Source organism: Equus przewalskii, chromosome 14 (assembly GCF_037783145.1).
Source record: "Equus przewalskii isolate Varuska chromosome 14, EquPr2, whole genome shotgun sequence".
In the NCBI taxonomy this organism is placed as follows: domain Eukaryota; kingdom Metazoa; phylum Chordata; class Mammalia; order Perissodactyla; family Equidae; genus Equus; species Equus przewalskii.
Genome location: NC_091844.1, coordinates 55,511,245 through 55,538,417, shown reverse-complemented (window position 1 = coordinate 55,538,417; position 27,173 = coordinate 55,511,245). Strand labels below are relative to the sequence as shown.

At 41.2% G+C, this 27,173-nt stretch overlaps 1 protein-coding gene and 1 long non-coding RNA gene across 15 annotated transcripts in view; one reads left to right on the top strand and one right to left on the bottom strand.

Annotated features, from left to right (window-relative positions):
* Positions 1 to 16,180, top strand: part of EML4 (EMAP like 4) — a 157,677-nt gene extending 141,497 nt beyond the window's left edge. For 13 of the 14 annotated variants that reach the window (XM_070573992.1, XM_070573991.1, XM_070573990.1 and 10 more), the window contains 4 exons: positions 8,660 to 8,747; positions 9,271 to 9,369; positions 12,503 to 12,633; positions 13,322 to 16,180. In XM_070573992.1, the coding sequence (XP_070430093.1) occupies positions 8,660 to 8,747; positions 9,271 to 9,369; positions 12,503 to 12,633; positions 13,322 to 13,795 (792 nt within the window). In that variant the 3' untranslated portion in view covers positions 13,796 to 16,180. The remainder of the gene's footprint in view (positions 1 to 8,659; positions 8,748 to 9,270; positions 9,370 to 12,502; positions 12,634 to 13,321) is intronic. The other variant, XM_070573995.1, reaches the window with a different exon arrangement.
* On the bottom strand, positions 9,664 to 12,199 carry LOC103557608 (uncharacterized). Its single transcript, XR_546519.2, has 2 exons — positions 12,084 to 12,199; positions 9,664 to 10,819 (listed from the first exon to the last, which is right to left on the bottom strand). It is a non-coding gene; the product is annotated as an uncharacterized lncRNA (long non-coding RNA).
* Positions 16,181 to 27,173: the final 10,993 nt, after the last annotated feature.

Sequence of the window (27,173 nt, the reverse complement as noted above, 5' to 3'; positions counted from 1 at the left end):
AGCAAAACCCAGACCATTTACTATTCAAAGAAAAGACTTGTTTATTTGCCCCTTTTTGGACATATTTTGTACCATATGCTAAAGCGAGCCCATAAAACTGGTGTACTAGCAACCTCAAAGTTTTAGAATTTGTCCAAAATGTTTCTGTTCACCTTGACAAAAATTATTTATCATTATCCATTAATTTATTTAAATCCATCTTTTAATCGATTTGTCATCTTAGTATTTGTGACATGGAATAGTATAATAGTGCCTCATCGTACAACATGATCAAATGAAATGTTTCACTGAAAGGAATTTTCAGATTACTTAAGTTTATTATCCTCCCAGGCACCAAATTTTTCTTATTTTTTACCTCAATTTTTTTTAAAAGTCCGTATCTTAATAAACAGAGTATACCAAATATAATTTAATCTTGTAGAATAATAAAATTTTACAGGCATCATTGTAACACTTACTTAGGTCAGTCTTTGTTTTACGGATGAAGAGACTGAGTTTCAGAGAAGATAAAAGACTTGTCCTTGGTCGCATTGTGCCATAGTGGCAGATCCAGGACCTGAACCCTGTTCTCCTAACTCTTAGTAGAGCAAACTTTCCAGGGTACGATAATGCCTCAGATTTTTCAACATATATATTATTGTACTCTGCTCTTACAGTACAACTGAGCCAGAAAGGAAACGGCAATGTGCGACGTTAGATAACGAGAATGACCTTGGAAGTGTTGAGAAATGGCAAGTTTATCAATTGCGTGAGACTTGGCCATCTTTAATTAGGCAGCTTTATCTTTAGAGCATTTGAAAGTATTATTTTGAGATAACCTTAGGAACTGTTAAAGTTTCTAGTACTATATGAGTCTATAATGAAAGGCTCAACTACTCTCCTTTTCTAATTACCTTCTGTTTTGTGTTTTGCTTCCAGCTGTCACTTCTCCTTGCTGTCTGCTTCTACCACCTGGTCTTATAGTCTCATGTAACTGCTTTTGTCTGTTTTCTGCTGTGATATAGGATGGAAAAAACTGGGCTAATGCTGGCTATGCCACTTACTAGTTTGCAATTTTAGGAAAGTTAATTAACTCCTCTGAGTCTTAATTTTATTATCTTAAAATTGAAGATTATAATAGCTCCTATTCTATAGGATTTTTGTGAAGAGTAGGTCTTTGTTAAAATGTGGAAACTGGAACTACTCTCAAGAGTTTCAAATACAAATGCTCTTTTCTGTTTTATTTCCCATATTTTCCTGTTACTAGACAACATTTAATTGACACTGTAGCTACAAAAGCATACTGGGCTTAGAACTTTAAGAAATGTCCCTGTAATATATTGTAACCATGAAGTTAGAGCCTGTCCCTTTTCATGGCATCACTTTATGTGGAAATGCCCATTAAGGAGATGACTGGTACCCAGGGACACAAAGGGGCACTTCTTGGTAGAAGGCAGCTGGCTGATGCATGAGTCCCTAATTGGTGTGCGTGATGAGGTGGTTACGGGCCAAAGCCTTACTCTCAGTCTTATAAGCTAAGAAACAGGACAAGATCCATTTTAGATAGACTTACATCATCCAAGTTCTCTGAAGCTGGTTTATAAAATATCACTTTACAACAAGAGCTGTAACTGGTAAGGGACTGAATCCTAGTTTCCTCTGGCCAACCAATTTTTCTCTCTACAAGCAAGCCTCAGGAAACCAGCTCACAATCAGCGTATACCAGTTTATTCATTTAAAGTAAGGTATACAAATGCCAAGGAACAGGACTTGAGCATCCTCCAGCCAGTACTTCCCTTTAGGCAAAAAAGTGCATGTGAAACCAGAGTATAATCTGAAGGTGAGCAAGCTTGGTGCCTACATCCACAGTAGGGCGGTAGCTGCCGCTGGAACTGGTCTTGGTTCAGGTTCTCTACCCTAGACATCAGGTCATTACTACCCACATTTGCCTTTTGACTCCTTTTTCTTGCTGACCACCCTACCTGCACTTCCATCTGAATAACTCTTTGGACAGATTCCTACATGCAGTCAGGTTGTACTCTAGACTTGCTGGCCTTGGAGCTTTTATGACTCTTACTTCTTTCCCTTTTTCTGCTTTGATCTACTTTATGTTAATTCTAAAGTTTTCGTGGGGGACATCTACTGTAGTTTCCATAAACACACAAAACTTGCTCTTCCAGTCACTAAAACTTATTTCCATTTTCTACTGATGCCAGATATCTTTCTTCATCTTCCTGAAGTTTATCCTTATCCACTTAAAATTTCAGTGTTTAAAAAAACTTAGCATAGAGGCTGACCCTGTGGCTGAGTGGTTAAGTTCGCGCACTCTACTTCGGTGGCCCAGGTTTTCACCAGTTCGGATCCTCGGTGCGGACATGGCACCGCTCATCAAGGCATGCTGAGGCGGCATCCCACATAGCACAACTGGGAGGACCTACAACTAGAATATACAACCATGTACTGGGGGCTTTGGGGAGAAGAAGAAGGAAAAAAACAAGATAATGATTGGCAACAGATGTTAACTCAGGTGTGAATCTTTAAAAAAAAAACAGCTTAGCATAAACTATATATTTGGAGATTCATCGTATCTCCCCTTTTCTAGGTGTTCTTTAAAAATATTAAGTCTGATCTCATTTAGAATCATAAAATGTTTAGCATATAAAGGGCAGAAGAGAGCATTATCTATCCGGTCAACTTCCTCATTTGATGAATGAGAAAAGTGAAGCAACCATAGCAACCATCATTTATCATGATCCTTTGTTTTATGTTCTAACTCCTCCGATCGAGCCAGTCTCAGTACACTTCCTTACAGTGTAAGTATGTGGATAAACCAGATAGTCTCCAAAGGTGATAAAGACTGAGTTAAAACTTTGATGTCTCTCTCTTTAGTCCTTAGAACCCTGGAAAACCTCAGAACATGCTAGAAGAGCCTGGCTCAGAGCACTTTTGGCATAATCTTTTTCCACATACCCTGTCACTTCCCTTTTCTCTTCCATTTCAAATCCTTGCATTTAGTTCTAATGCTGTGCAGTTTTTGGCAGATTAGAAACAAAGCAAAAACAGGCACAGTATCAAATAAGTACATTCCAACTTTTAAAGGAGTTTCTTAATTTTGGAATAGTACAGAAGGGAGAGTAAGATGCTTCATTTGCATCTTATTTCTGCAGATAGCCCAGTCTACCAGCAAGAAGCCTTTTTTCTCATGGACATTAACTAGCTTGGTATGTCTGCCTGTATTTTAGACTAATCACTCATTATATTACTAGAATATAGCCATTAAGAAATTCCTTTTAAAATAGCAATATGACAATCACGAATTCCACAGAAAGACGTAAATCTCATTATCTATGAAAGCAGTAATAATAAGATGATAGAGCACTGCTCAGTATCTGCTTCTTATAGATTAGTGCTCACATGTGCCTGCCTCGAAGATCTATATTAAGAAGAGTGAGTGAACATATTTTCTGCTGAAGCTGCTTTTGTATTTGCTCTTATGTGGCAAATGATACCTCCTCACAAACAAATCTCAAGTTTATTTACAACACATGGCTGGTCCTGGCCCATCTCTTTGAAGGAATCCCGGTGATTGCACAAGAAATAAATTTGCTCTTTATGAGTGTGACCTCTCTGGGCCGGCTGAGGCGCCGAGGGGAAGAGAAGTAGCGTGGAGTTGCCCCTTATACTGTCTATCCTTGGCAGCCTTTCATTTCCTCTTCTGTGGCCTGTCTCTGCCCCCTCGCTTCCCATGTTTGCCCCTGGGAACATACTATCTTCCTGCCAGCATAGGGCTCTCCAAATCCCCCTCCAGCACACGCTCCAAGGCTGCTTGACCTGATCTGTGGCATTTTGTGCCTCTTAATTAGATCATGTAATTTAGAACGACCTTTTTTCTTTCTGCTACTTCTCATGAGAACTTCCATCTTCTTAGTGTTTAGTAAATATTAGAAAAAGTGGTCTGACTGACCTTTAGGATTCATGGGTTCATAATTGTATCATATCTTCAGTGTGTAAGCAGTTTGGTTTTGTTACTGCTGCTATAGAAAAGTTTATAAGAAGGCTTTAGATTCAGAAGCTCTCTCTAACTTGTCTCCTGCACAGCCCTAGGATTTAGGGGTGGGGCTGTGCTGGTATAGATCTGGTTTTATTTGCTTTATATACGGGGCTTCTCAAGTAAAATTTAATATGACAGAAGGATTTTATAGTTAAAAAGATTTTGAAGACTCCTGGTTGCCTTCTCAGAGATGCCTGAGTGTTGCAAGGTTTTATGTAGTTTTCTTGCTTTCAGTACAATGTTTCTTTTTTTCAGTGAAGAAGATTTGCCCTTACATTCACTACCAGTCTTCCTCTTTTTTTGCTTGAAAGACCTGAGCTAGCATCTTTGCCAGTCTTTCTCTATTTTATATGTAGGTTGCCCCCTCAGCATGGCTGACGAGTGGTGTAGGTCTGTGCCGAGGATCCAAACCCATGAACACTGGGCTACCAAAGTGGGGAGTGCCAAACTTAACCACTCCACATGGGGCCAGCTCCAGTACAGTGTTTCTTTACCTCAGCTTTTCCTGTGCTATTTTGAAAATGTACCAAAAAGGTTCTTGATTACTTATAGATTCCTTTTCTTAAAATGCTACTTTTGAATTACTTTCTACTCATCTTCAGTGTTACAGAAATGAGTAAAAGATAGTTGTGATTTAAATGCTGTGCTTAACTTGGTCCAGAATCATCTGACCTGAGTTTGAACTCCAGCTCCACCAATTCTTTGTTATGTGAAAAGCTACTTAACCTCTCTCTACCTCCTAAACTTCTTCACTTACTAAGTGGGCATCCGCATTAAGGTAGCTCTGAGATTTGGAGTTGATAATGTATGTAAAGCACCTAAACAAATGCCCTATTCAGAGAAGGTACTCAGTAAGTGTTAGGTGTTATGAGCAGGAGCAGCAACATTATTGTCAGTAACAAGATGAGCCCTGCATTATACCTGGGGGTGTTTTTCAGCATTTAACATGAATCTGTGAAAAAGTTCAAAAACAGTTTTTAAATTATGCACAGTTGTATATTTTCTTTGAAAGAGTTTGTGTTCTGATTGACCTAAAGTTTCTATTCTACTTGCAGTGGGATTAAGATTATTTTATTCTGCATCTGATTGCCAACATAGTGGCTTTCTGTTAGACTCAAATTCCTGTGTACCTGTTAACACTGCTATTCAAAAGATCTTAGCCCAGGAGATATACTATATTGAAGTTGCAGTGATGTACTAAAAAGCATTACAAGTCTGTTAGAATAGGCAAGAAGTGCTGGTAGAAATTAAGGGTTCCTTTTGCCAGGATTTTGGTAATTGAAAATATATATCAAAAAGAGAAGTGGAAAAGACTTTCAAACTGCCTACCTAGAAATCTCCAAGAAAATAAGCCATGAAACTAATGCAGTATTTCAATACGGCAGTAGGATTCAATCTTACTGTAACAGGAATTATATTGCATTATCTGGTGACTTAAACAAATGAGGGATATGTTCTCATTTAAAAGAAGTCATCAGGGACTTAGGATCCTTCTTTCTTTCTACTCCATCATCCTCAATAAGATGCTGCTGCAACTCCAGTCATCACACCCTAGTTCCAGGAAGACAGGATCAGAGCAAGGGGAAAGACGACACTCTTCCTCCTAAGTCGGTTCTCTTAAAGTTTTCCTGGAAGCCCCACTCAGTAACTTCTGGCACCCCTAGCTACAAAAGAGGTTGGGAAGCACAGTGTTTTAGCTGGGCACTAGGGGAGAATGTGGATTGGACAGGCAAGTAACAGTCTACACTCTAAAGATCAGCTTTCCCTCAAACCAACAAAACACATCAAAAATGTGATGGAGGAAAAAATCCTATTTGCAGTAGCAACAGAAGCTATAGATGCTTTGAGAATAAACCTAGCCAGAAAAGCACAGGAAGCTATATGAAACACAGCTGAAGACAAACGAAGAAGTGAAAAAATAGAGATATAATGTGTTTCTAGATGAAAAGACTTGATAAAATTATCTTTTCTCTGCAAATTATTCTCTAAATTTGATGCAGTCTTACATTTTCAACATATTTACGAGCTTGATAAAATGGTTCTAAAGTTCATCCGAAATTTTCCACATACCACAAAACTATCATAGTTGGCTGAGAATAAATAGGCAGATAGACTAATGGAACAGAGAAGAGAGTTCAGAAATAGATCTCTGTTTATATGGAAATGTACTAGATAATAAAAGGTATTTCAAACCAGTGGAGAAAAAATGGACTGTACCTGTGTTATCCAGCATCGCAGCTGCTAACCACAACTTTCTGTTTATGAAATTAAATACAATTCAGTTCCTGGGAGCACTATCCATACCTCGAGTACTCGGAAGCCACACATGTCCAGTTGCTGCTGCACTGGACTGGGCAGAGCATATTTTCATCACTGCAGAAAGTTCCATTGGACAGCACTGCTCTAGATGGTGAAGGGACACCTGAATACCTACTTAGGAAAACAGTTAGGTACTTGTTACTTTTTAAAAAACTCCCCAGGTAATTTTAATGTACAGCCAGGGTTGCAAACTACTGATGTAGATCGATGACAAGCCTCCATGTAACTTAACTGACAAAGATTTAGCTAAACTCTTTCTGATTTTTCCAGAATAGTAGTCATGGGCTCTGTCACTTGTGATTGTTGTGTTACACCATTCAGCTACTTAATGGAAGTAATGAAAGTGCCAGCGTAGAATACCTTCCTGTTTCTTTTCAAGGAAGTAGGCTAGATTTTGCTCCCAATTGTGTCTGTGCCCTTGGGGTGATATTTGAGGGTATTTTCCCCCCAGGCTGTGTGTGTACCTTCCATGGCCTGGGCGGGGCGGGGGTGGCAAGGACACTCTGAGATGGTGTCTGGGAGGGTAACATTATAGACCCTTAACAATTGCATTTAATCTTTTCTTTGCTTATTTATTGGAATCCATACTAAGGAAAAAATATTTTCTTTGCTTTCCAATATGAATTGATAACTTCCCCAAGGTCTTTTCTAAATTTAGGGACTTTTCCTACTCGAATCCTTTTTGAGAATATTTTATATTGATTTACCTTCTAAATATGTTCTGTGTTCACCACACATGTGAGTTACATGAATATTATGCATACACACAGTGCTTCTGATGCTCTTCTAAGTAGTGCTAATAAAGACTTTCACAAAGATTCAGATAAGATTTGTAAGAACTTCTGCATTAGGATGAGTACTTCTTGGAGGACTTTGCCATGATTAATCTGGTTAAATCATTCATGTAGCAGCAGTTTTCTTGTCTTAGAAGTGTGGCCTCTCCAAATGCCAGGGCCAGGCATCAGACCCATGTGCACTGTGAAAAGGAACTGTGAATGCCATCCTCCTGCCATATTCAGAAAATATCCAAGAAACACATGCATCTTTCTGGCATTGAAAATTGAGTTTTTGTTAAATTGGTAGGTTTCCTGTGTGTCTAGCAAGTGATTCCCGATCTGTTTTCCAATATACACCTAATCTCTGGTGATTTCAGGAAGCTTCACATTTCTCAATTTCATATAATTTAAATTTATTTAAATATATAATTATGTGTATTTGCTGCAACACTGTGGTGGAGATCGTAGCTCCAGAGAGGTTTTAGGACATGTTAGACTTCAGAAGGGTACTGGAATCATTAGAATACTCTGTGTCAATCATTAAAAACTATGCTTAAGGTACTCTGACTCAAAAAATAAAACCATGTGAGCAGAAAACTAGTCATTCAAAAAGTACAATAGAAATGAAATGTGTTTTACCCCAGACTGTAGGAGATAAAAGTGATTTTGAATTTCTGTCAACTTTGGTAAACCATAAGACCTGTGTGATTTATCTATTTATAGTTTATTGGAACTCATCAAATGCTTACATGTTAAGCCAACGAAATACAGCATTTAATAGCTTTTTTGTTTTAATTCCCAATGTTAGTAAAATTTAAGCAGAACAAGATTACTGTCTTCCTGTTTAAGGAATGTTTTAAGGAATCAGATCATTGTATTGGGTCCAGCTGTTGTGAAGGAGTGCAGTGTTGGGTGACTTTTCCCCCAGAATATTCTCTGGAAATAGGAGTTTTCCCAGGAAACCTCATGTGGCTATGTATATATGCCGTATTCCTCAGTCTCCAGGGTGTACCATGGATACTCAGGAAGCAGCCCAGGAAAACTGTACTCTTTGTACACAACCTGGAACCAATACTTCATTCTCAACAAATGAAGTCACTCTAATAGGGACACTGTGACTTGAAATAAGGCCTGAGTTGTATCCACTGCAGTGTCCTTTAAGGTACAAGTTTAAGAGACAGTCTTTCTTGGAAGTCTGCACAGGCAGTAGGTGCTTGTTGTTGGTATCTAGGTGGAGAGGCCAGCTTAATGTTTCCACTGTGGTGAGATCTCTTTAGTTGCAAAGTTCTGTCAGAACTCTTCATGTATCACTGGCATCTTCACATACCTGCATCATTGAATTCCAACAAGATAGGTAAAAAAGAACTAAAGCCCTGCTGTGAGCCCTGTTCAGCTCTAGAGGCTGTGTTACTGCTCTCTGTACTTGAGGAATTCCAGGTGAATGGCTACTCGGAAAACACTTTTGGCTAACTATTAAACTGTTTATCACTCAAAACTCTAAAAGCTTTCTAATAGTTGATCTGTTATTTCCTAGGGACATTCCAGCTATATCACACACCTTGACTGGTCCCCAGACAACAAGTATATAATGTCTAACTCGGGAGACTATGAGATATTGTACTGTAAGTATGAATGATCATGTATGGCTGAGATATGTCTGTCAGGGCGCAAATGCACAGGCTGCGTGGAATTTGAATTGTGCAGAGAATGCATTCTGGCCCCTCTAACCTGACAAAGCGTCTGTTACTGTGAGCTAAGGAGTGAGAATCTTAAATGTGGTTCACTACTCCAAGAAAGTAATGAATTAATTTTAATGTGTAGACATGTGTCGTAAGAAATTACTCAGGGAGATTGATGCTGCTCTGAATGTTTTGTATTTAACAACTTTTCCTGGAGGCAGGAAGGAGTATAATGGATGGGCATTTATGCTTTTTAAAGAAAAGAACAACTTCAGTGGGAAACAGTTTGTAGTTCTATAAACCCTGTTAAAGTAAACATTTTCTTTTCCCTTTTAAATGTGTCTTAATGTTTTTCAGTGTATGGATTATAAATACAAGTAAACGTGGCTAGTTTGAATCAAGATGCACTTTCAAATGCATTTGTACACAAGCACTATGATTATACTTCCTGTTTCTAAATTTAAAGGGGACATTCCAAGTGGCTGCAAACTAATTAGGAATCGATCGGATTGTAAGGACATCGATTGGACGACATACACCTGTGTACTAGGCTTTCAAGTCTTTGGTAAGAACATGGCACCTGATGAGAAAAGGCAGTTTGTGGGATTTTGATATATAATATTTACTTGCTTAAATTTCTAAATGAAAAATAGTCTACATGTGTTCTTTAGTGTTATCAATATTAATACCAGATTCAGAGAAATTCAGTGTATTAGTATTGAACCAATATGAGGTTTACTCTTTGCAGAATCCAGAAGACTTTTGGTTCCCAATAATATGAAAGACAATTAAAAGGAAAGGAATTTACATAATAGTACTTATTGCCTTACTATTTTTTTCTCCAAGTGAAAACTGAAGCTTTTAAATTTATAAAGGCATTTTAAAAATAGCTTTATTGAGATATTATTTACATACCATATAATTCACCTATTGAAAGTGTACAATTCAGGGGCCGGCCCAGTGGCATAGTGGTTAAGTTCGCACACTCTGCTTTGGTGGCCTGGGGTTTCTGGGTTCATATCCCAGGCGCTGACCTACACACCACTCATCAAGCCGTGCTGTGGTGGTGTCCCACATACAAAATAGAGGAAGATTGGTATAGATGTTAGCTCAGGGACAATCTTCCTCAACAACAACAAAAAATATGAATAAATTAAAATAATAATACAGTGTACAATACAGAGGTTTTAGCATATTCAGAGAGTTGTGCAGTCGTCGTCACTAACTTTAGAATTAGAACATTTTCATCACCCCAAAAAAGAAACGCTCTGCCTATTAGCAGTCATGCCCCACCCGTCCCTTCTGCCACCCCCCAGCAACCACTAATCTTTCTTTCTCTAACAATTTGCCTATTCTGGATAGTTCATATAAATGGAATCATACAACATGTGATCCATTGATACTGGCTTCTTTCCTTTCGCATAGTGTTTTCATGGTTATTCCATATTGTAGAATGTATCAGTACTTCATTTATGGCTGAATAATATTTCATTGTATGGATATACCACATTTTGTTTATCATCAGTTGATGGACACTTGGGTTATTTCCACATTTCAACTATTATAAATAATGCTGCTATGAACAATCACATAGGTTTTTGTGTAGACATGTTTTCATTTCTCTTGGGTAAATACCTAGAAGTGGAATTGCAGGGTCAAATGGTAACTCTGTGTTTAACCTTTTGAAGAACTGCCAGACTGTTTTCCGAAGTGGCTGTACCATTTACATTCCCACCAGCAGCGTACGAGAGTTCAGTTTCTCCACATCCTTGTCAGTAGTTGTTGTTCTTTTACATGGGGGTGTCCAGTTGTCCCAGCACCATTTGCTGACATATAAAGGCATTTTTAGTAGACATTATATTTAAAGATAAAATTTGGCGATCATTCCTAATCTGATGTTTTGGACATATCTAGAAATCTGTCCTCAGTGACAGTTTTCTGTCTTTCCCAGTCTGTAGGTATCCTTCCAAAAAGGTTAGAAGATAAATGGAAAAGTTAAAATAATTCAGCCTTGTCTGCAAGGAATTAGAAAGAGATGTTATACTCAGTATAGTCATGCATTGATTAACAGCAGGATATATTCTAAGAAATGCATCTTTAGGCGATGTTGTCGTGCAAACATCACAGTGTGTGCTTACCCAAACCTAGATGGTATAGCCTACAACACACCTAGGCTGTATGGTACTAACCTTATGGGACCGCCATCATATATATGTGGTCCGCTGTTGACCAAAATATCATTATGCGGCACATGACTGTGATTACAATCCTGGATATGGATGTAGCATGAATACCTAAAGCAATACCCAAAATATTAGTCCCTTCCCTTATATATCTCTGCCTTCTGAAAGTCAAGACTCTACTCCAGCCTGATCATAGATCTGAACACTTCTCCTTTTTTATGAAGAAGATTCACCCTGAGCTAACATCTGTTGCCAATCCTCCCCTTTTTTTGCTTGAGGAAGATTAGCCCTGAGCTAACATCTGTGACAGTCTTCCTTTACTTTGTATGTGGGATGCCTCCACAGCATAGCTGATAAGTGGAATAGGTCCATACTTGGGGTCCAAACCTACAAACCCTGTGCCACTGAAGTGGAGCACACGGAACTATAACCACTCGGCCACGGGGCCAGCCCCCGAACATTTCTTTATGCTATGTGCATTAGAAAAATAATCCAGGGCCAGCCCTGGGGTGCTCCGCTTCAGTGGCCTAGGTTTGGTTCCCAGGCACAGACCTACACCACTCATCGGTGGCCATGTTATGACAGCGACCCAAATACAAAATAGAGGAAGATTGGCACAGATGTTAGCTCAGGGCCAATCTTCCTCAGAAAAAAGAAAAAAAATCCATTATAGGTACTTGTAACTTAGTTATTTTAATGAAACAGAATTTATTAAGAGATGTCGATTAAGAAATCTTTCAGCTTGTTTTAGCAAATTTACCAAAAACATATTTGTTCTCTACAGTAGTATTAAACCATAGGAGATCAGCATCTCCACCCTTATATATTCCATAATTGTAGTCTAGCCTAATAGAGGTTTTTGCTAATTATACTGACCATGATCACCAGTACCTCATAATGATTCAGAATAATTAAATTTGCTATGTTTTATCTTTGGACATAGATAATAGTTCCAGGAAAATTCTGTGGGACAGCATGGTAGATTAGTGGATGGCCTATGCATTTCCATCAAGAAACAATCTCTATAAGGTTTTCTTTGAAGTGCCTACCTGAAAGGGGGCAGTAAAAAAAAAAGTATAAGTTTTACATAGCTTACCTAGAGTCCACTTTGAAGAATTAGTGCTAGGGCTTGCTTTCTGCACCTTGCTGTACAAGTGACTGAGAACTTCCCCTCCAACCAGAACCTTTAAAATTGAAGAGCTTATTGTTGAGGTGAGTCAAGCTAAAACTAAAATGATTTATTAGCACCACCTGCTGGTTACTAGTGAGTACTTTGAATCTTTAAATTTTCCATTTTGAGGCTATTTTGATTTACTTTTATTATTAGATTTTGGATAAAATTTCATCATTTGGATAAAGTGTTGAGCCACTAAGAAATTTGTAAGGGAAATGTTCGCAACTAAGAGTTTGAACACAGACGAAAATTACTAAGATTCTAAAATCAAGTAAACCTATGGATCGTCAGAGATGTTCTTCAGGCTAACTTTCCTGCACCCCTGTGTGTCCATATCAAAGGTGTCTGGCCGGAAGGATCCGATGGGACAGATATCAATGCTCTGGTGCGATCCCACAACAGAAAGGTGATAGCTGTTGCTGATGACTTTTGCAAAGTCCATCTGTTTCAGTATCCCTGCTCTAAAGCAAAGGTAAAATCAATTTAATACAGACTACTGTTGTCAGGCTTTTTGTTTAGGGATAATTTTGTGTCAGTGGCGAGAAAATATTTATGAGGTTACTAGTTATTCTCCGGGATCCTGCGATGCACTGAGGGAAAAGAGGGCCGTCTGTACGTGTCCTGGCAGGCATTACTTGTCTTCTCCTTCCTCATTAAGGTTAAGGAGAAGACAGTTACAGAAGGCAGCTGGTGATGTTTTATTACATTTTTATTTATTGTCCAGTTGTTTTTCATTTTGATTTTTGGCAGTTTTAAATTTCTCTTAAACATTGAAATATTTTATTTGTTACATGTATGATCAACATTATAAAACTCATGGAACTGTTTCCTAAATCACCTATAATCCTGCCAACCTAGTAAATTCTCCCCTAACCATCTCAGTAGAATGCTTACTAAAGTCTGACAAGTATACCAACCTGACATCCAGAAGAGACAGACTTTGTTACTTTTTAAAAAAATTAATTCTGAAAGTATAGTTGTCCCATTATTCTGTTTTGTTTCTCCCATATAAATAGCTATGTATTAAAAGGAAATTACTGCTAACTTTATTCCTCAGATCTGATGACGTGTGGCTTTGATTCGAGTTACCTGTTCAGAAGCTGATGCACTGCACTGCTGAAAAGAATGAGTAATTTTCCTGTCTGATTTATTTCATATAGGCTCCCAGTCACAAGTACAGTGCCCACAGCAGCCATGTCACCAATGTGAGTTTTACTCACAGTGACAGTCACCTGATTTCAACTGGTGGAAAAGACATGAGCATCATCCAGTGGAAACTTGTGGAAAAGTTATCTTTGCCTCAGAATGAGATTGCAGTAGATACTACTCTAACCAAAGCCCCCATCTCTTCCCGTGAAAGTGTCATGCCGTCTGAGACTCCCACACTGCCTCCTTCCCAGCCCTTAAATGAGACAGCTGAAGAAGAAAGTAGAATAAGCAATTCTCCCACGCTTCTGGAGAATAGCCTGGAACAGACTGTGGAGCCCAGTGAGGACCACAGCGAGGAGCAGAGTGAAGGGGGCAGCGAAGACCTTGGTGAGCCTGTTTATGAAGAGCCAGCCAATGCGATAAGCGAGGAGCAGAGTGAAGCTGCTGTTACCGAGGACCAGCAAGATCCTGCACCCCTATCCTAACACCAGGCCTTCAGTGCGACGATCTTTTCTCTTTCAACTGCATGTGATCTTGTGATAGAGTTCAGATAACAGGCCGGGAAGTGATGGAGAATGACTATTGATCAAGATTTTGGTTTCCACATGATTTGTTTTCTTCAGTAGTCTTATCTTCCGTCTCAAATGCAGCTGGCCTAAAGGTTCAGTTTGGTGTGTGTTGAAAATTAACCAAACTTAATAGTAGGAAAAGACTGAAGCATTAATTATGTCTCAGAAATTACTGTGTGTGTAAGTGGTATGGTGTAAATACTGGAACAAAAGCGGCAGTTGTATAGATTTACGATAAACCCCTTGTTATCTGAACATATTTTCTTCAGGAACAACGAGAGGCACCACAAACACTGTTACTCATCTACTGGCTCAGACTGTGCTACTTTGTTTTTCCTGAGGCAGAAAAAGAAATCAGAAAAAAAAAAAAAAAGCTAGCTCTCTTACTGAGATACCCTCCCATCCCAAATGTCTAGTGGAAATTTTTTAGTTAAGAAAAACTTCAGTATTGCCATGAGCAATGGTGTTGCCTTCTTGAATACCAGTGCCGTTTCTCACACTACCGATAGCTGTCCAGGTGTGCTTGTTAGTTTACTGTCTAGGTGCTGCCTTTCCTAAGTCAGGGTGAGGAACAGTCCCGTAATTTTTTGTGTGCAAATCTGTTCTATCTTAGAACTAAGAAAGCAGTGGTTTGTTAAAGAGCTTTTAATGTATATTAAACCATTGATACTCAGAAATAATGGATTCCTGCAAGGATTCCTTTACTGGCCTAAACATTTTCTAATGTTTGGCATTCAAGTGAATGGAAGGAAAAAGACCGCATGCCTATAAAACTAGACTGTAATAATTACTTGGCTAATTTTAGCTTAGCCTTCATCATTATTTGTTCCCTCAATAATAGGAGAAATATAAATACAGTTAGTTTAAATGATTGAATTGGTGCTTGAAATTCAGTGGTTTAGTTGTAATTTTTATACGGATTAATTCTATTGAGGGATAAGATACTCAGCAAATTGCAAATTCTTTTTTACAGAAGTGTGAATAACAGTCACAGTAATTTTTTATAAATTGCATACTTAATAGACTTGCTATATATGGTAATTTTTCTCTGGTGGAGTTGCTATAAGCCTTGCAATTCTAATGTGGCTATCCTCTGCTATTTTGGGCAATGCATGTATTATGCATTGGATAGTTGTTTTTTTAAGTTTTATCAGATGACTATGTTTTTCTTAAGTACGTTTCCTACTTTAAAAATAATTACTGACAAATATGCATTTCCTATATATTTGTTTATACTTTGATTATAAAAAAAACTTTCTGGTTTATTTTTTAACTTGCTGCATTGTTTTGATATCCTTTTTTTTGGTTAGATGTTTAGAAACTTTGGATGAGTTCAGAAGTCTTAAGTATGCAAGTGTTTACGTGATTGTGCCATTCCAGAGTGCATCAGAACTGTCATTCCCTTCTAGTATCTTCTCAGGAGTAATACAAATCAGGTATTTCATCATCATTTGGTAATAGACAAACTCCAGTGAACTCCCTAGGACACCCACAACGTTTATATTCACATGCTGTATGTAAGGGTGTGGGTATGTGTGAAGAGGTGAGTGCAGACCCTTACTCTGTGTTTGTGTGTATCTCTATATAAGAAGATACGCGCCACATTGAAAATACTCAGTGTATAATCTCTATGTGTATAGATATATGTCCATGTATATCTCTTTCCTTTTGTTTACAACTGTTCAAAAAAAAAAAACCTCAAAATAGTTCTCTTCAAAAGAAGAGAGAGAGATTCCAAGCAACCCATCTTTTTTCAGTATGTTCTGTACATAATTAGCAGAGAGCATCAGTAAGCATCAGGCATATGTATCTGCCTATTAGCAGCGGTGGTTAAATCATCAGGTCAGCATGTGCTACTCCCTGCAAGAAAAATACTATGAGATGAAAAGTAGTTCTAGGAGAAAAAAAAAAGCATTTCTTTAAGTGAGGGATACAGCTCTCCCTAAGAAGCAGGGAGTTTATTTTGGGACATCAGTTACCTTTGGGGTTGCTGTGTACAGTGATTTATAATCGTGATACTCTTGGGTGGTAGTTTCAAAAGACACTACTAATATGCAGAAAGCGTTCCAGTGCTCTATTGCTGGCAACTACTGTTTAACAGTCAATTAAATCTGTGATAATTGTTGGAAGTGGGTGGGATTATGAAATTGTAGGTGTTTTTAGAAAAACTTGTGAATGAAAATGAATCCAAGTGTTTCATGTGAATGTTGAGCCATTTCTATCATGCATTCCTGTCTCATGGCAGAAAATTTTGAAGATTAAAAAATAAAATAATCAAAATGTTTCATTTGTTTCTCTAAATGTGTCTTAAGTCTTTCTTCATTTATACTGCCAGTTTCCATGACTCTCCAATTACCAGAAGACAGGACAATTCAGAAGAACTCATTTATCAGTTGACCGCTGCTGCTGCTATGGATACAACCATTCTGGTAGTAATGAACTCATAATGTTAAAGGAAATTACTGCTTATTTATGCTTCCACTTAATAAGGGAATAGCTTCATTGTAATTTATTTCACATCTACACTTTCTCTAATGTTTAACGTTGGACAATCCTGATGATCCTGGTTACCTGCCTGACCTGACTCCACTGCCTGCTGCTGCCTCCCTGTGGTTGGCTCCGTGCAGTCCTTGAACTCAGCAGGACACTACATTCCCTGCTTTCTCCATCTGTCCCGTGTTCCTTAGTGACACAGATCCTCTGTAACCACAACCATAAATTGGCTGCTACAAATTTTTCTTTATGAAAAATTAGTTTGAAGATTCCATACATTCCTCAATTTTACCACTGTTGAAATTATGGGCTTTTCACTAATACTTTATTCATCTTTGGTGACTATGAATATACGTGCACAGCCACTCACATGTACCGACCTGAGAAAGGCTGTCCTGGGGTAGGAATTCCTGTTTCACCAATTCTGAGACAAAAAGCTGATGGGTACGAGAACAAACCCACTAAACAATTTCTTATTGATAAAAAAGGAGATGCACAAAAGGAGCTTGTTTATGGGAAAATAAAGATGAATTAGATCTTGGACACCCTGAGGTATTTCTGTAACTTCTAGAAGGAACCAGGTTTCCAGCTCAAAGTTAGATCTGAAATGAAGAGTAAGGACAAGAACATATTTCTAGGGCAAAGCAGACAGACTGAAGAGCAGATCTGTAGGACTTGTATCAAGATGACCTGCCACTGGAGGAGCACCTGTGTGGCCAAGCAAGCTGCAAACACCTGGCTCTCAGGTAGTGATGGGCGTCACCTGTAGGCAAGGAGATGGGTTGGGAAGACTTAGCATCTAGCCCATGTTCATTAAACCGGATAAGGGCCATGCCAGGACTTCCTGTTTTCTAACTTCAAAGCTTGCCTTTCTTCCACTTACACTGGGAGAAAGACATTTACAAATGGAGGAAGAAGGAAAGGATAAGGGTAAAGATTCAGAGATTTTGGAAAGGCAATAGAAATAGAAGAGGGCCTGTGTCAGTCTCATCCTCAGTCCAGGATGAGTGAGCTCACCGCCTGCAGCGATGCTGCATGTCTGTGTCACCATCACAGAAACCAGGCCCTACTGGAGAAGCCGCCTTTGTCTTGGACACCGGGACTGGAGTTGTCAAGGACCACAGAAAGGTCTCCGGGCATTTTTCCCCAAAAACAGACGCAACCCTTTGTAAAGGGGTAGCTCCTGCTCTCCTCCCAGGGGCTCAGATAATGTCAGACCTTTTGTGCTAATTGGCTCCCCTTTTCCAAAGGAAACCTGATTTTCTACTCTACCCTCATTAATGATCCCTACAACAACCTTAAATGCTCTGACAGAAAGAAGACAAACTTCCCAGCCAAAGGAATAGAAAGAGAATCCCAAATGGAAAAAAGAAAGCTGCATTGTTTCCTCTGGAAATGTCAGCCTTTTTCATTTTTGTATCCATGGGTGACTGAATTGAATGCTTTTTTTAAAAATTTTTTTTAGAATTTACTAATCCAGAAATCTTGCAGAAAAACTTAAGGGTACCACTTCTGTATGTCAAAGGACAGAAACATAAAGAAATGGGCAAAAACAAAAAAGACCTTAAGTGCTTAATGGTTAAAATGTGGCACGTCCATATGACTAAATATTCAATGATAATAGCTAACATTTCAGTGCTTTACATGTATTAATTCATTCAATCCTTCCAACAATCCTAAATTCAATTATCTCCATTTTACAGACGAAGAGACTTGAGGACCAGAGAAGCCAGGTTACACTAGTAGCAAGTGGCTGAGCCAAGATTTGAAGCCAGGTCCTCCTGCCTCCACAGTCCCTGTGGCTAGCCACCGGGCTCTACTGCTAGTGCACTGCAGCTGTTTGCTGTAGAACGGTAATTTAGTAATTGTCAATTCAGCCGTGTGTCACTTAACGATGGGCATATGTTCTCAGAAATACATCATCAGGCAATTTCATCATTGTTCGAACATCATAAAGTGTACTCACACAAACCTAGATTGTGTGGCCTATTAACACACCTAGGCTATATGGTACTAATCAATCTTATGGGACCACTGTTGTGTATACTGTCGTTGACCAAAACGTCATGTGGAGCATGACTGTAAAAAGAAAGAATGAAATGGGTTAAACTGGTTTGTTTTTTTAAAGATTTTTTATTTTTCCTTTTTCTCCCCTAAGCCCCCCCGGTACATAGTTGTTTATTTTTAGTGGTGGGTCCTTCTAGTTGTGGCATGTGGGACACCGCCTCAGCAGGGCCTGATGAGCGGTGCCATGTCCGTGCCCAGGATCTGAAGTGGTGAAACCCTGGGCCGCCGAAGCGGAGTGCACGCAATTAACCACCCAGCCACGGGGCCGGCCCCTGGGTTAAACTGGTAGGAGGGATCTACGACATAAGGAAAAACTACAGAAAGTGATTAGGCATTGCGCTCTGAACAGTGTCACAAAGTTGAAGGGACACTTCTCATACACAAGCCCCCTCTCTTGCCATCCCTACAACCGAAGCATGGGGCAGAGGAGCTTCCAGGCTCTTTGACCATACTGTGGCACCTCCTGCCAGCAACTGCCTGCTCTTCCTGCCTTCTTTAGCCCTGGTCAGGCACGCGTGTCTTCAGTCCCTAATGCACAACTTAAACTTATTTGCTTGGAGATGCTGCTCCCTTATTTTCCAACCTTTGGGCAATTTCCATTTCACCGAGAAACTTCTGTCATTGGCCAAGTGCTTTTGCCACTTTGTCCTCATTCCCCATCCCACACTTCCCATGGCAAGCCTGGAGGTTCTGCCAACTCCATGCTCAGCCACAGGGCTCTTTGATCTTGCATCTCCTCTGTCTCAGCAATGTAAACACGTAGTCCTGAAAATAGAGTTTCCTAAGGAGCCATCCACTGACAGAGATGAATATGCATAACTTGGTGCCGATGACTACACATCTCAGTGGGATTACGCAGAATTCGCTCCGGAGGCAGATTTCACCTGCTAGCGGAGATTACTTTCACCATATCTCACTAAAGGAATTGCAGACACGGTGCTTGGTGAAATGGCCTCAGGGAGGGAAAATAACTTTCTAATAAAAGTAAAGCCCTCATACCTGGTCATCCCGTTTCATTCTTGAATGCCCATTTTTTGATCAGGTGGTTCATTTTTTTGTTGTTGACTCATATGAGTGCTTTATGTATTTTTGAAATTAACCCCTTGTCAGTATATGATTTGCAAATATTTTCTCCCAGTTAGTGGATTGCCATGCAGAAGCTTTTTAAGACAAGCCTTATTCCTTTTAAAATTGGCATAAAGTCAGGTTCTCTCAAAAGTAGAAAATTTTAACTACATGCTATAAATAGTGTATGATTTGAAATGTGAAAAGTAAATACTCCTACAAAGGAATCTTGGATTGGTAACCTATTGAAACCACCTATCCATTGCTCAAATTCTATAATAGATACATAAAAAGATTAAATTTTGATATTTAAAAAATATGGATGTAAGGGCTAGCCCAGTGGTGTAGTGGTTAAGTTCGCACACTCCACTTCGACAGCCCAGGGTTCATGGGTTTGGATCCTGGGTGCAGAGCTACACACTGCTTGTCACACCATGCTGTGGCAGCGTCCCACATACCAAAAATAGAGGAAGATGGGCACAGATGTTAGTTTGGGGCCAATCTTCACCCCCCAAAAAATACTGATGTAGAAAATACAATGGAATACTACTTAATAAAAAGGAACAGGGGCCGGCCGGTGGTGCAGCGGTTAAGTGCACACGTTCCACTTCGGCGGCCCGGGGTTTGCCAGTTGGGATCCCAGGTGCGGACATGGCGCCCTTGGCAAGCCATGCTGTGGTAGGCGTCCCACGTATAAAGTAGAGAAAGATGGGCACGGATGTTAGCTCAGGGCCAGTCTTCCTCAGCAAAAAGAGGAGGATTGGCAGCAGTTAGCTCAGGGCTAATCTTCCTCAAAAAAAATAAATAAAAATAAAAAGGAACCAACCACTGATACGTGCAAACTTGGGTGGAGCTCAAGGGCATTTTATGTAGTTAAAAAAGTCAATCTTGAAATTCCATTTACCAACTGTATATTTCCATTTATATAACATTCTTGAAATAACAAAACTAGAGAGAACAGATCAGTGATTGCCAGGGGACAGGTACAGAGAGGACAGGATGTCACTATAAAAGGGTAGCACAGCGGGGTTCCTCTGTGGTGATGAACAGTCTGCATCTTGGCTGTGATTGGTTTTGTGAATCTATACATGGGATTAAACTGCAGAGAACTACACAAGCACACACATAAATGCATGCAAAACTGGGGGAAATTGAATAAGGTCTGTGGTCTGGATTACTGTATGGTATCAATGTCAATTTCCTGGTCTTACTATTACATATTATAGAAGATCTTACCATTGGGAGAAGCTAAGAGAAGGGTTCATAGAACTCTATATACTATTTTTGAAACTTCCTATATGAGTTTATATTTTAAAATGTTTACAAAATAATGACAACTCAAGTGCCCATCAACAGATGAATGGATAAAGAAGCTGTGGTATATATATACGGTGGAATACTACTTAGCCTTAAAAAAGACAAAATCATGCCATCTGCGACAACATGGTCGGACCTTGAGGGCATTATGCTAAGCAAAATAAGTTGGGCAAAGACAATTACCCTATGACTTCATTCATACGTGGAAGATAAACATGCAAACACACACACATACAGACAACAGGTTGATGGTTACCAGAGGGGAAAGGGTGGGGGGAGGGTGAAAGGGGTAAAGGGGCACAGGTGTAGCAACAGATGGCAACTAGACTTTTGGTGGTGAACACAATGCAGTCTATACAGAAGTCGAAATATAATGTACACCTGAAATGTAGATAATGCTATAAACCAGTGTGACCTCAATAAATTTAAAAATAATGATGATATAGAAATTTTGTCTTCCCTTTATGCTTTGGAAGGAAATGTGGAAAAGAAAATGGACCTTAATACAACAAAACTTTAATACAATTTCTGTCCGTGTGCACTCGAGATATGCACCTACAGGTCAAACAAAACACTTCTGATGGTGGAACGCAGCGCGCTCTGCGGTGCTGATGCTGTTCCACCCACACTCTGCTCCCACGCGAGTCTATGGGAGAAGTCCTGGCTCCAGTGTGGGAACGAAGGACCCCAGGCGAGGGAGGGGTGCTGTCCGAGGTGTGGCTGGAAAGTTCAGCATCTAGGATAGCAGGGGTAAGAGACCACCTGGAGCACTGAGAATTCACCTGCTGGCACATCCTTGTGATGAGGGGCAGCTGGTGTATCACCGCCCACAAAAGGAGATAGCCTTCCATGTCCTCCCCATTTTCTGGGGCATTCTGTAACCCCCCGTCCTCCTACTCGCTTCTCACTAGCTTCGCTTCTGATTTGAGAGTCACTGGTACTCACTCCCTTTCTTTTTTTTTTTATTAATGTTATGATAGATTACAACCTTGTGAGATTTCAGTTGTACATTTTTGTTAGTCATGTTGTGGGTACACCACTTCCCCCTCTGTGCCCTCCCCCCACCCCCCCTTTTCCCTGGTAACCACCGATCAGATCTCCTTATCAATATACTAACTTCCACCTATGAGTGGAGTCATATAGAGTTCGTCTTTCTCTGACTGGCTTATTTCGCTTAACATAATACCCTCGAGGTCCATCCATGTTGTTGTGAATGGGCCAATTTTGTCTTTTTTTATGGCTGAGTAGTATTCCATTGTGTATATATACCACATCTTCTTTATCCAATCATCAGTTTCTGGGCATGTAGGTTGGTTCCACGTCTTGGCTATTGTAAATAATGCTGCGATGAACATAGGGGTGCACAGGACTCCTGAGATTTCTGATTTCAGGTTCTTAGGATAGATACCCAGTAATGGGATGGCTGGGTCATAGGGTATTTCTATTTTTAACTTTTTGAGAAATCTCCATACTGTTTTCCATAGTGGCTGTACCAGTTTGCATTCCCACCAACAGTGTATGAGGGTTCCTTTTTCTCCACAACCTCTCCAACATTTGTCGCTCTTGGTTTTGGATGTTTTTGCCAATCTAACGGGTGTAAGGTGATATCTTAGTGTAGTTTTGATTTGCATTTATTTCCCTGATGATTAGCAATGATGAACATCTTTTCATGTGTCTATTAGCCATATTCATATCTTCTTTTGAGAAATGTCCTCTGCCCATTTTTTGATCGGGTTGTTTGTTTTTTTGTTGTTAAGCAGTGTGAGTTCTTTGTATATTATGGTACTCACTCCCTTTCTTGGAAACCTGTGCTGAAGCCACCCTGCTGCTGCCTTCCCTCAGGCGCTTGGGCTGAACCACCTTCCCCTATTCAGAATTAATAAAACAACAAGGAAAAGAAGAATTCCACTCTTTAGCAGGGCCCTTGTGAAACTGCTGCAGAACTGAGATTAGGTGACCAGGCTTTCTCCCTTGAGAGGGACAGGCCCCCAGCTTCATCGGCAAAATTCATTTTCGTGAGGCCTACAGTTTGCTGCCCATGAATATCTCATCACCAGAATCATTAACAGGAATGTTTGCCAGGCTTCGACATTTCCATTTAGAAGATGAATTAATTCTGAGCTGAGCCAAGAGTCCCCTCTCTCTCAGAAGAATGTGTTAGGACTCAAGCCCTCACAGGACCCTGGAGCACCAACCCCATTCCCACTTGATGATGGGTCAGCCCTTCCTTAGGGGCAAGTGAGGAATTTGACATGAAAAACTAGGGGCTGCGATGAAAAAAGCATTTTCATCGTGGGTTTTGGTAAGTTTAGGTACTATCTGTGCTGTCCCTGGTCTTGATCTGAAAAAGAGATTAAGGGCCTTGCCCACCAAGCGCATCTGATCCACAGGGAGAGACATCTGCTGAGCTCACGGGCTCTGCCTGCCCCTGCTTTGTGAAGGCCCAGCATTCAAGGAGCACAAAAGAAAGAGATGAGCAGTCCCTGCAACAGAGAGCAGGAAAGGCAGTCTCTTCCAGATGACTGGCTGGGGCCTCCATCACAAAAAGCAGTGTTTGCACTGGAAGCAATGAGCAGTGTGACAGACTGTTAGGAAAGCTAGGGAAGCCTGCAGATGGCTCCCTTAATAAACCTGCCATTCACAGGCGCCAAAGCTGAAGTGGTTTCTATGGGAAACCCTCACATTAAAATAGAAGGAAGTTCTTTTAAATTAAATTATAGTAGTTAATAACATTTTTTATTAAACGTTATTGAACTTAAACATAGGGATTCGTCTGGGAGGGCGCTAAGGAAACCAAAGATGTGGCCATTTGCCCTGCTGGGAGCTATGGACAAGGCATGGGAGATTTCTCAGGTATGCCCTTGACCTAGGACCTTTGCTCCTCCCCTAATCTGATTCAATATTAGGGTCTGTTCTATGCCATGCATTCAACAGCGCTAGGGACACACACTAGTGAAAGGACACAGCCCATATATCCATGCCACTCCACGGAGTCAGCCCAGTGCCTAACCTCTGGGTGTGAGTGACACTGGTCATCATCCTCTTTCGTGAAAACCCCATGCTCTCCTGACACCACTGGCTCCAGCTTCCTTCCTTCCCTTCTGCCCTCCCCTCCATTCCCTTCTCCTTCCCTTCCCTTCCTTCCTGTAGCAGAATATGGCACCCCAAAATATGCCACTTTGGTATATTGATTATTTTGAGCAGTAGGCACTTAAAAAACAGCCAGTGCCGGGGCAGGCCGTCTGAACTCCCTTTATCTGCCTAAAGATGGAGCCTCCAAAAGGAACTCAGCTGTCACAAATCTCCTCCTGGGGAGTTTCATCAACCAGGGAAGACTGACTCTTCCCACAGGAGGAGACTGAAAGTCCACACCACACCCAGACAGACCTGGTTGCAAACTATCAGACCTCCCATCTATTCCTCCAAGGGCCCATTCATCTTCCCGAAAAATCATTTACTCTCCCTCCCCTTCCTCTATTAAGACAGTATTTAAGCCTGAATTCTAAGGTACCTCAGGGAGTGACTCATTTTCCCCTGGGTATCTCCCCTGTACACATGAAGGATACATGTTATTAAACTTCCATTTGTTTTTCTCTGGTTAATCAGTCTTTTATTACAGGTCTCAGCCAAGAACTCAGAAGAGTGGAAGGAAAATTATTTTTCCTCCCTTCACTCCATCTTCCTTCCTTTTTAAGATTTTTTTTAGGTGTAACTTACAGTAACATGTACAAACTTCAGTGTACCCGTGTGTGTGTATCCATATGAACACACCCACCCCATGGAGATCTGGAACCTTTCCAGCACTCAGCAGTCTGCCTACAGCTCCTCCCGTGAGGACTCCCTGACAAGGGGAACCTCTATTCTGACCTCAATCACCCAGATTAGTTTTGCCTGGTTTTGACTTTTATATAAACTGAAACATACAGCATGTTCTTTTGTGTCTGGCTTCCTTTGCACAACATTATGTGTGAGTTCCTTCTGTCCTTTACCCCTGTGAGTCGTAACAGGCTCCCTTCCTCTCCACCCACTCCAGAAATATTTGTTTCCCCCATCCTGTTTCCTCACTCTTACACACACTCCCTAACAATGGAACAGATGCCTACGGCTGCCACTGCCCCTGTATTCTGCTAACTCTGCAATTGTTATCTCCAGTCCAGACTCCTTGCCTCATCTCCAGACCCAAGTGTCTACTGGAATTCTTTGCCTAGAGGTCTCACAAGCAATCCATTTTTTCCAACAAAACATGCCCTGCCCTGTTTACCCCGAGTCTTGCACCTCCACTCACCCAGAAGCCAAGCTGAGTCATCCTGGGAGCACCCGAAAGCCTTCCTCACCCTTACCTCCGATGTCCAACCAACTGTCACACTGTGCTCATTCTGCCTTCTTAACATCCTGGGATTCATTCCTTTCCCTCTGGGCCCACTGCCACTGCTCCCCAGGCCCTCGTTATCTCTCAGCTGAACTCTCTTAACACTTAACTATGCAAATGCCTCGAGTCTTGTCCCTCTCCAATCTGTCCTCCATATTGGCACCATGGGTTCCAAAGAACAAAAAGAACACTGGATTATTCTGTGGCCATGACACACACAGACACCACACACTTATTGCTTACTGAGTAGAGTCCAAGCTCTCTTTGGCCCAGCCCCAGGAAGGTTCCTTGTGAGCTGGTCCTGAGCCTCCCTTTCAAGTCATAGGTTCTGCCATTTCTCTCTTCCCACCTCCTCTCATGTACATCCAGGATGCTTTCACACATCAGCATGCACTCATCCCTCAGGCCAAATGTCCCTCCCCACTGTATATTCCTGGAAACCACCTAAGCACACACTATGCAATTTAAACAGTGCCCCCTCTGAGCACATCTCGGCCACTCCTCCCCTCGCTTTCCTGGGCACCGGCCCTGACTCTGGACAGTTCTGTTGTACTTTGGTTGTGCTTATCATTCTGTGAGCTCCAGAGGCTAGGGACAGTGTCACCTCTCTCTGGTCTCTACTGCCCCACACAGAATCTGGCACACAGCGCCTACAGAATGAATGGTCTGTGCTGTTACTGGATTACTGATGGTGAAGATGGGGCAACTCCCCAGTATGACAGGGACACAGGGTGCCTATCCTCAGGTAACCCCAGATCTGCTCATGGAAAAGCACTGTGGGAAAGGATAACAGGGCACTTGATGGCCCTTAAGAGAAGAATGTAAAACTTGTGGGGACCAGAGACAGCCCAGCGAGCTGGGGAATCAGGAAAGAGAAGAGCCAACAAGACTTCAAGAGCCAGCTCAGAAGTGGCCATGTCGGCTAGCAGCACTAGGAAACTCCAGGCCTGAGCTGCTCTTGCTCCTGAAGCACAACTGTCTTGGCAAGTGGAGGCAGGCCGCCCCTTCTGTTTTTAACGGCATCGGGCCCAGATCCCAGACCACAGTGAGGCTCTTCTATGCCCAGAGCACAGCATGGAGCTCTGCAAAGACCAGCAAGTGTCCTCACCACACATTCACATCCCCAGGGTACACAAGTAAGGGTACAGTCAGCACCTCTGACCTCTGCCCACCAGGAGCTGAAGAAAGCAGATCTCCCCGCCCTGCCTCCTGAGTACTGGGAGCCCAGAATGGTCCGCCTTGAGGAATCCCGGGTTAGCTTAGAGATTCTTTCCTGGCTATAACACATCACATCCACAATCACTCAGGGAAATAAACAGAAAAAATATGCTGGGTGACAAAGTATAGGTAAGTCCTGGAGCAGGGAACAGTGGTGGATCCCATCATCCTCCCTGGCTCCTCCTGCTGTGGCCACTAGATAGGAGCCTGGGACTGCTGGCTCTAGCAGGACACTGAGGCTGCAGACAGGCCCAGATGAGGTCTGATTGGCAGGAGCAGGGCCACCTACACTCAAGGCATAATGGCTCAGGCAGAGCTAGGTCACGTACTGCGAAGGGCAGCACAGGCCCTCCCGACCCACAAGGCCCTCCTGGGAAGACCCTGCCTCACCTCACCTCCCCAAGAGGTCCTGGAGGCCTGCCCAAGCTGCCCTGAGCTGGGTGGGTTACCTAAACTATTGTTGATTTCCCATGGCCACAGGACACATTTTTGCAAATTATACACCTCAACCCCCCGCAGCAGTGCTCACTTACCCCAGACCTCCTGCTGCAGCCGCGCCTGCTTCCCCTGGTGCAATTCTTTCTGACACTCTACGGCTCCCGACTAAGGGAGGGATGAGCAGGCACATCAAGTTTTCCAATTTTCCAAATGACTGTTTCTTCAAGGACAAAATTCCAGAGGAGAAAAGGGAACAGACATCAAGTATAAACAAAGGCTGTTCTGTGTGACTCTAATTAGAATGACAACTAATTGAAAGCAATTTAA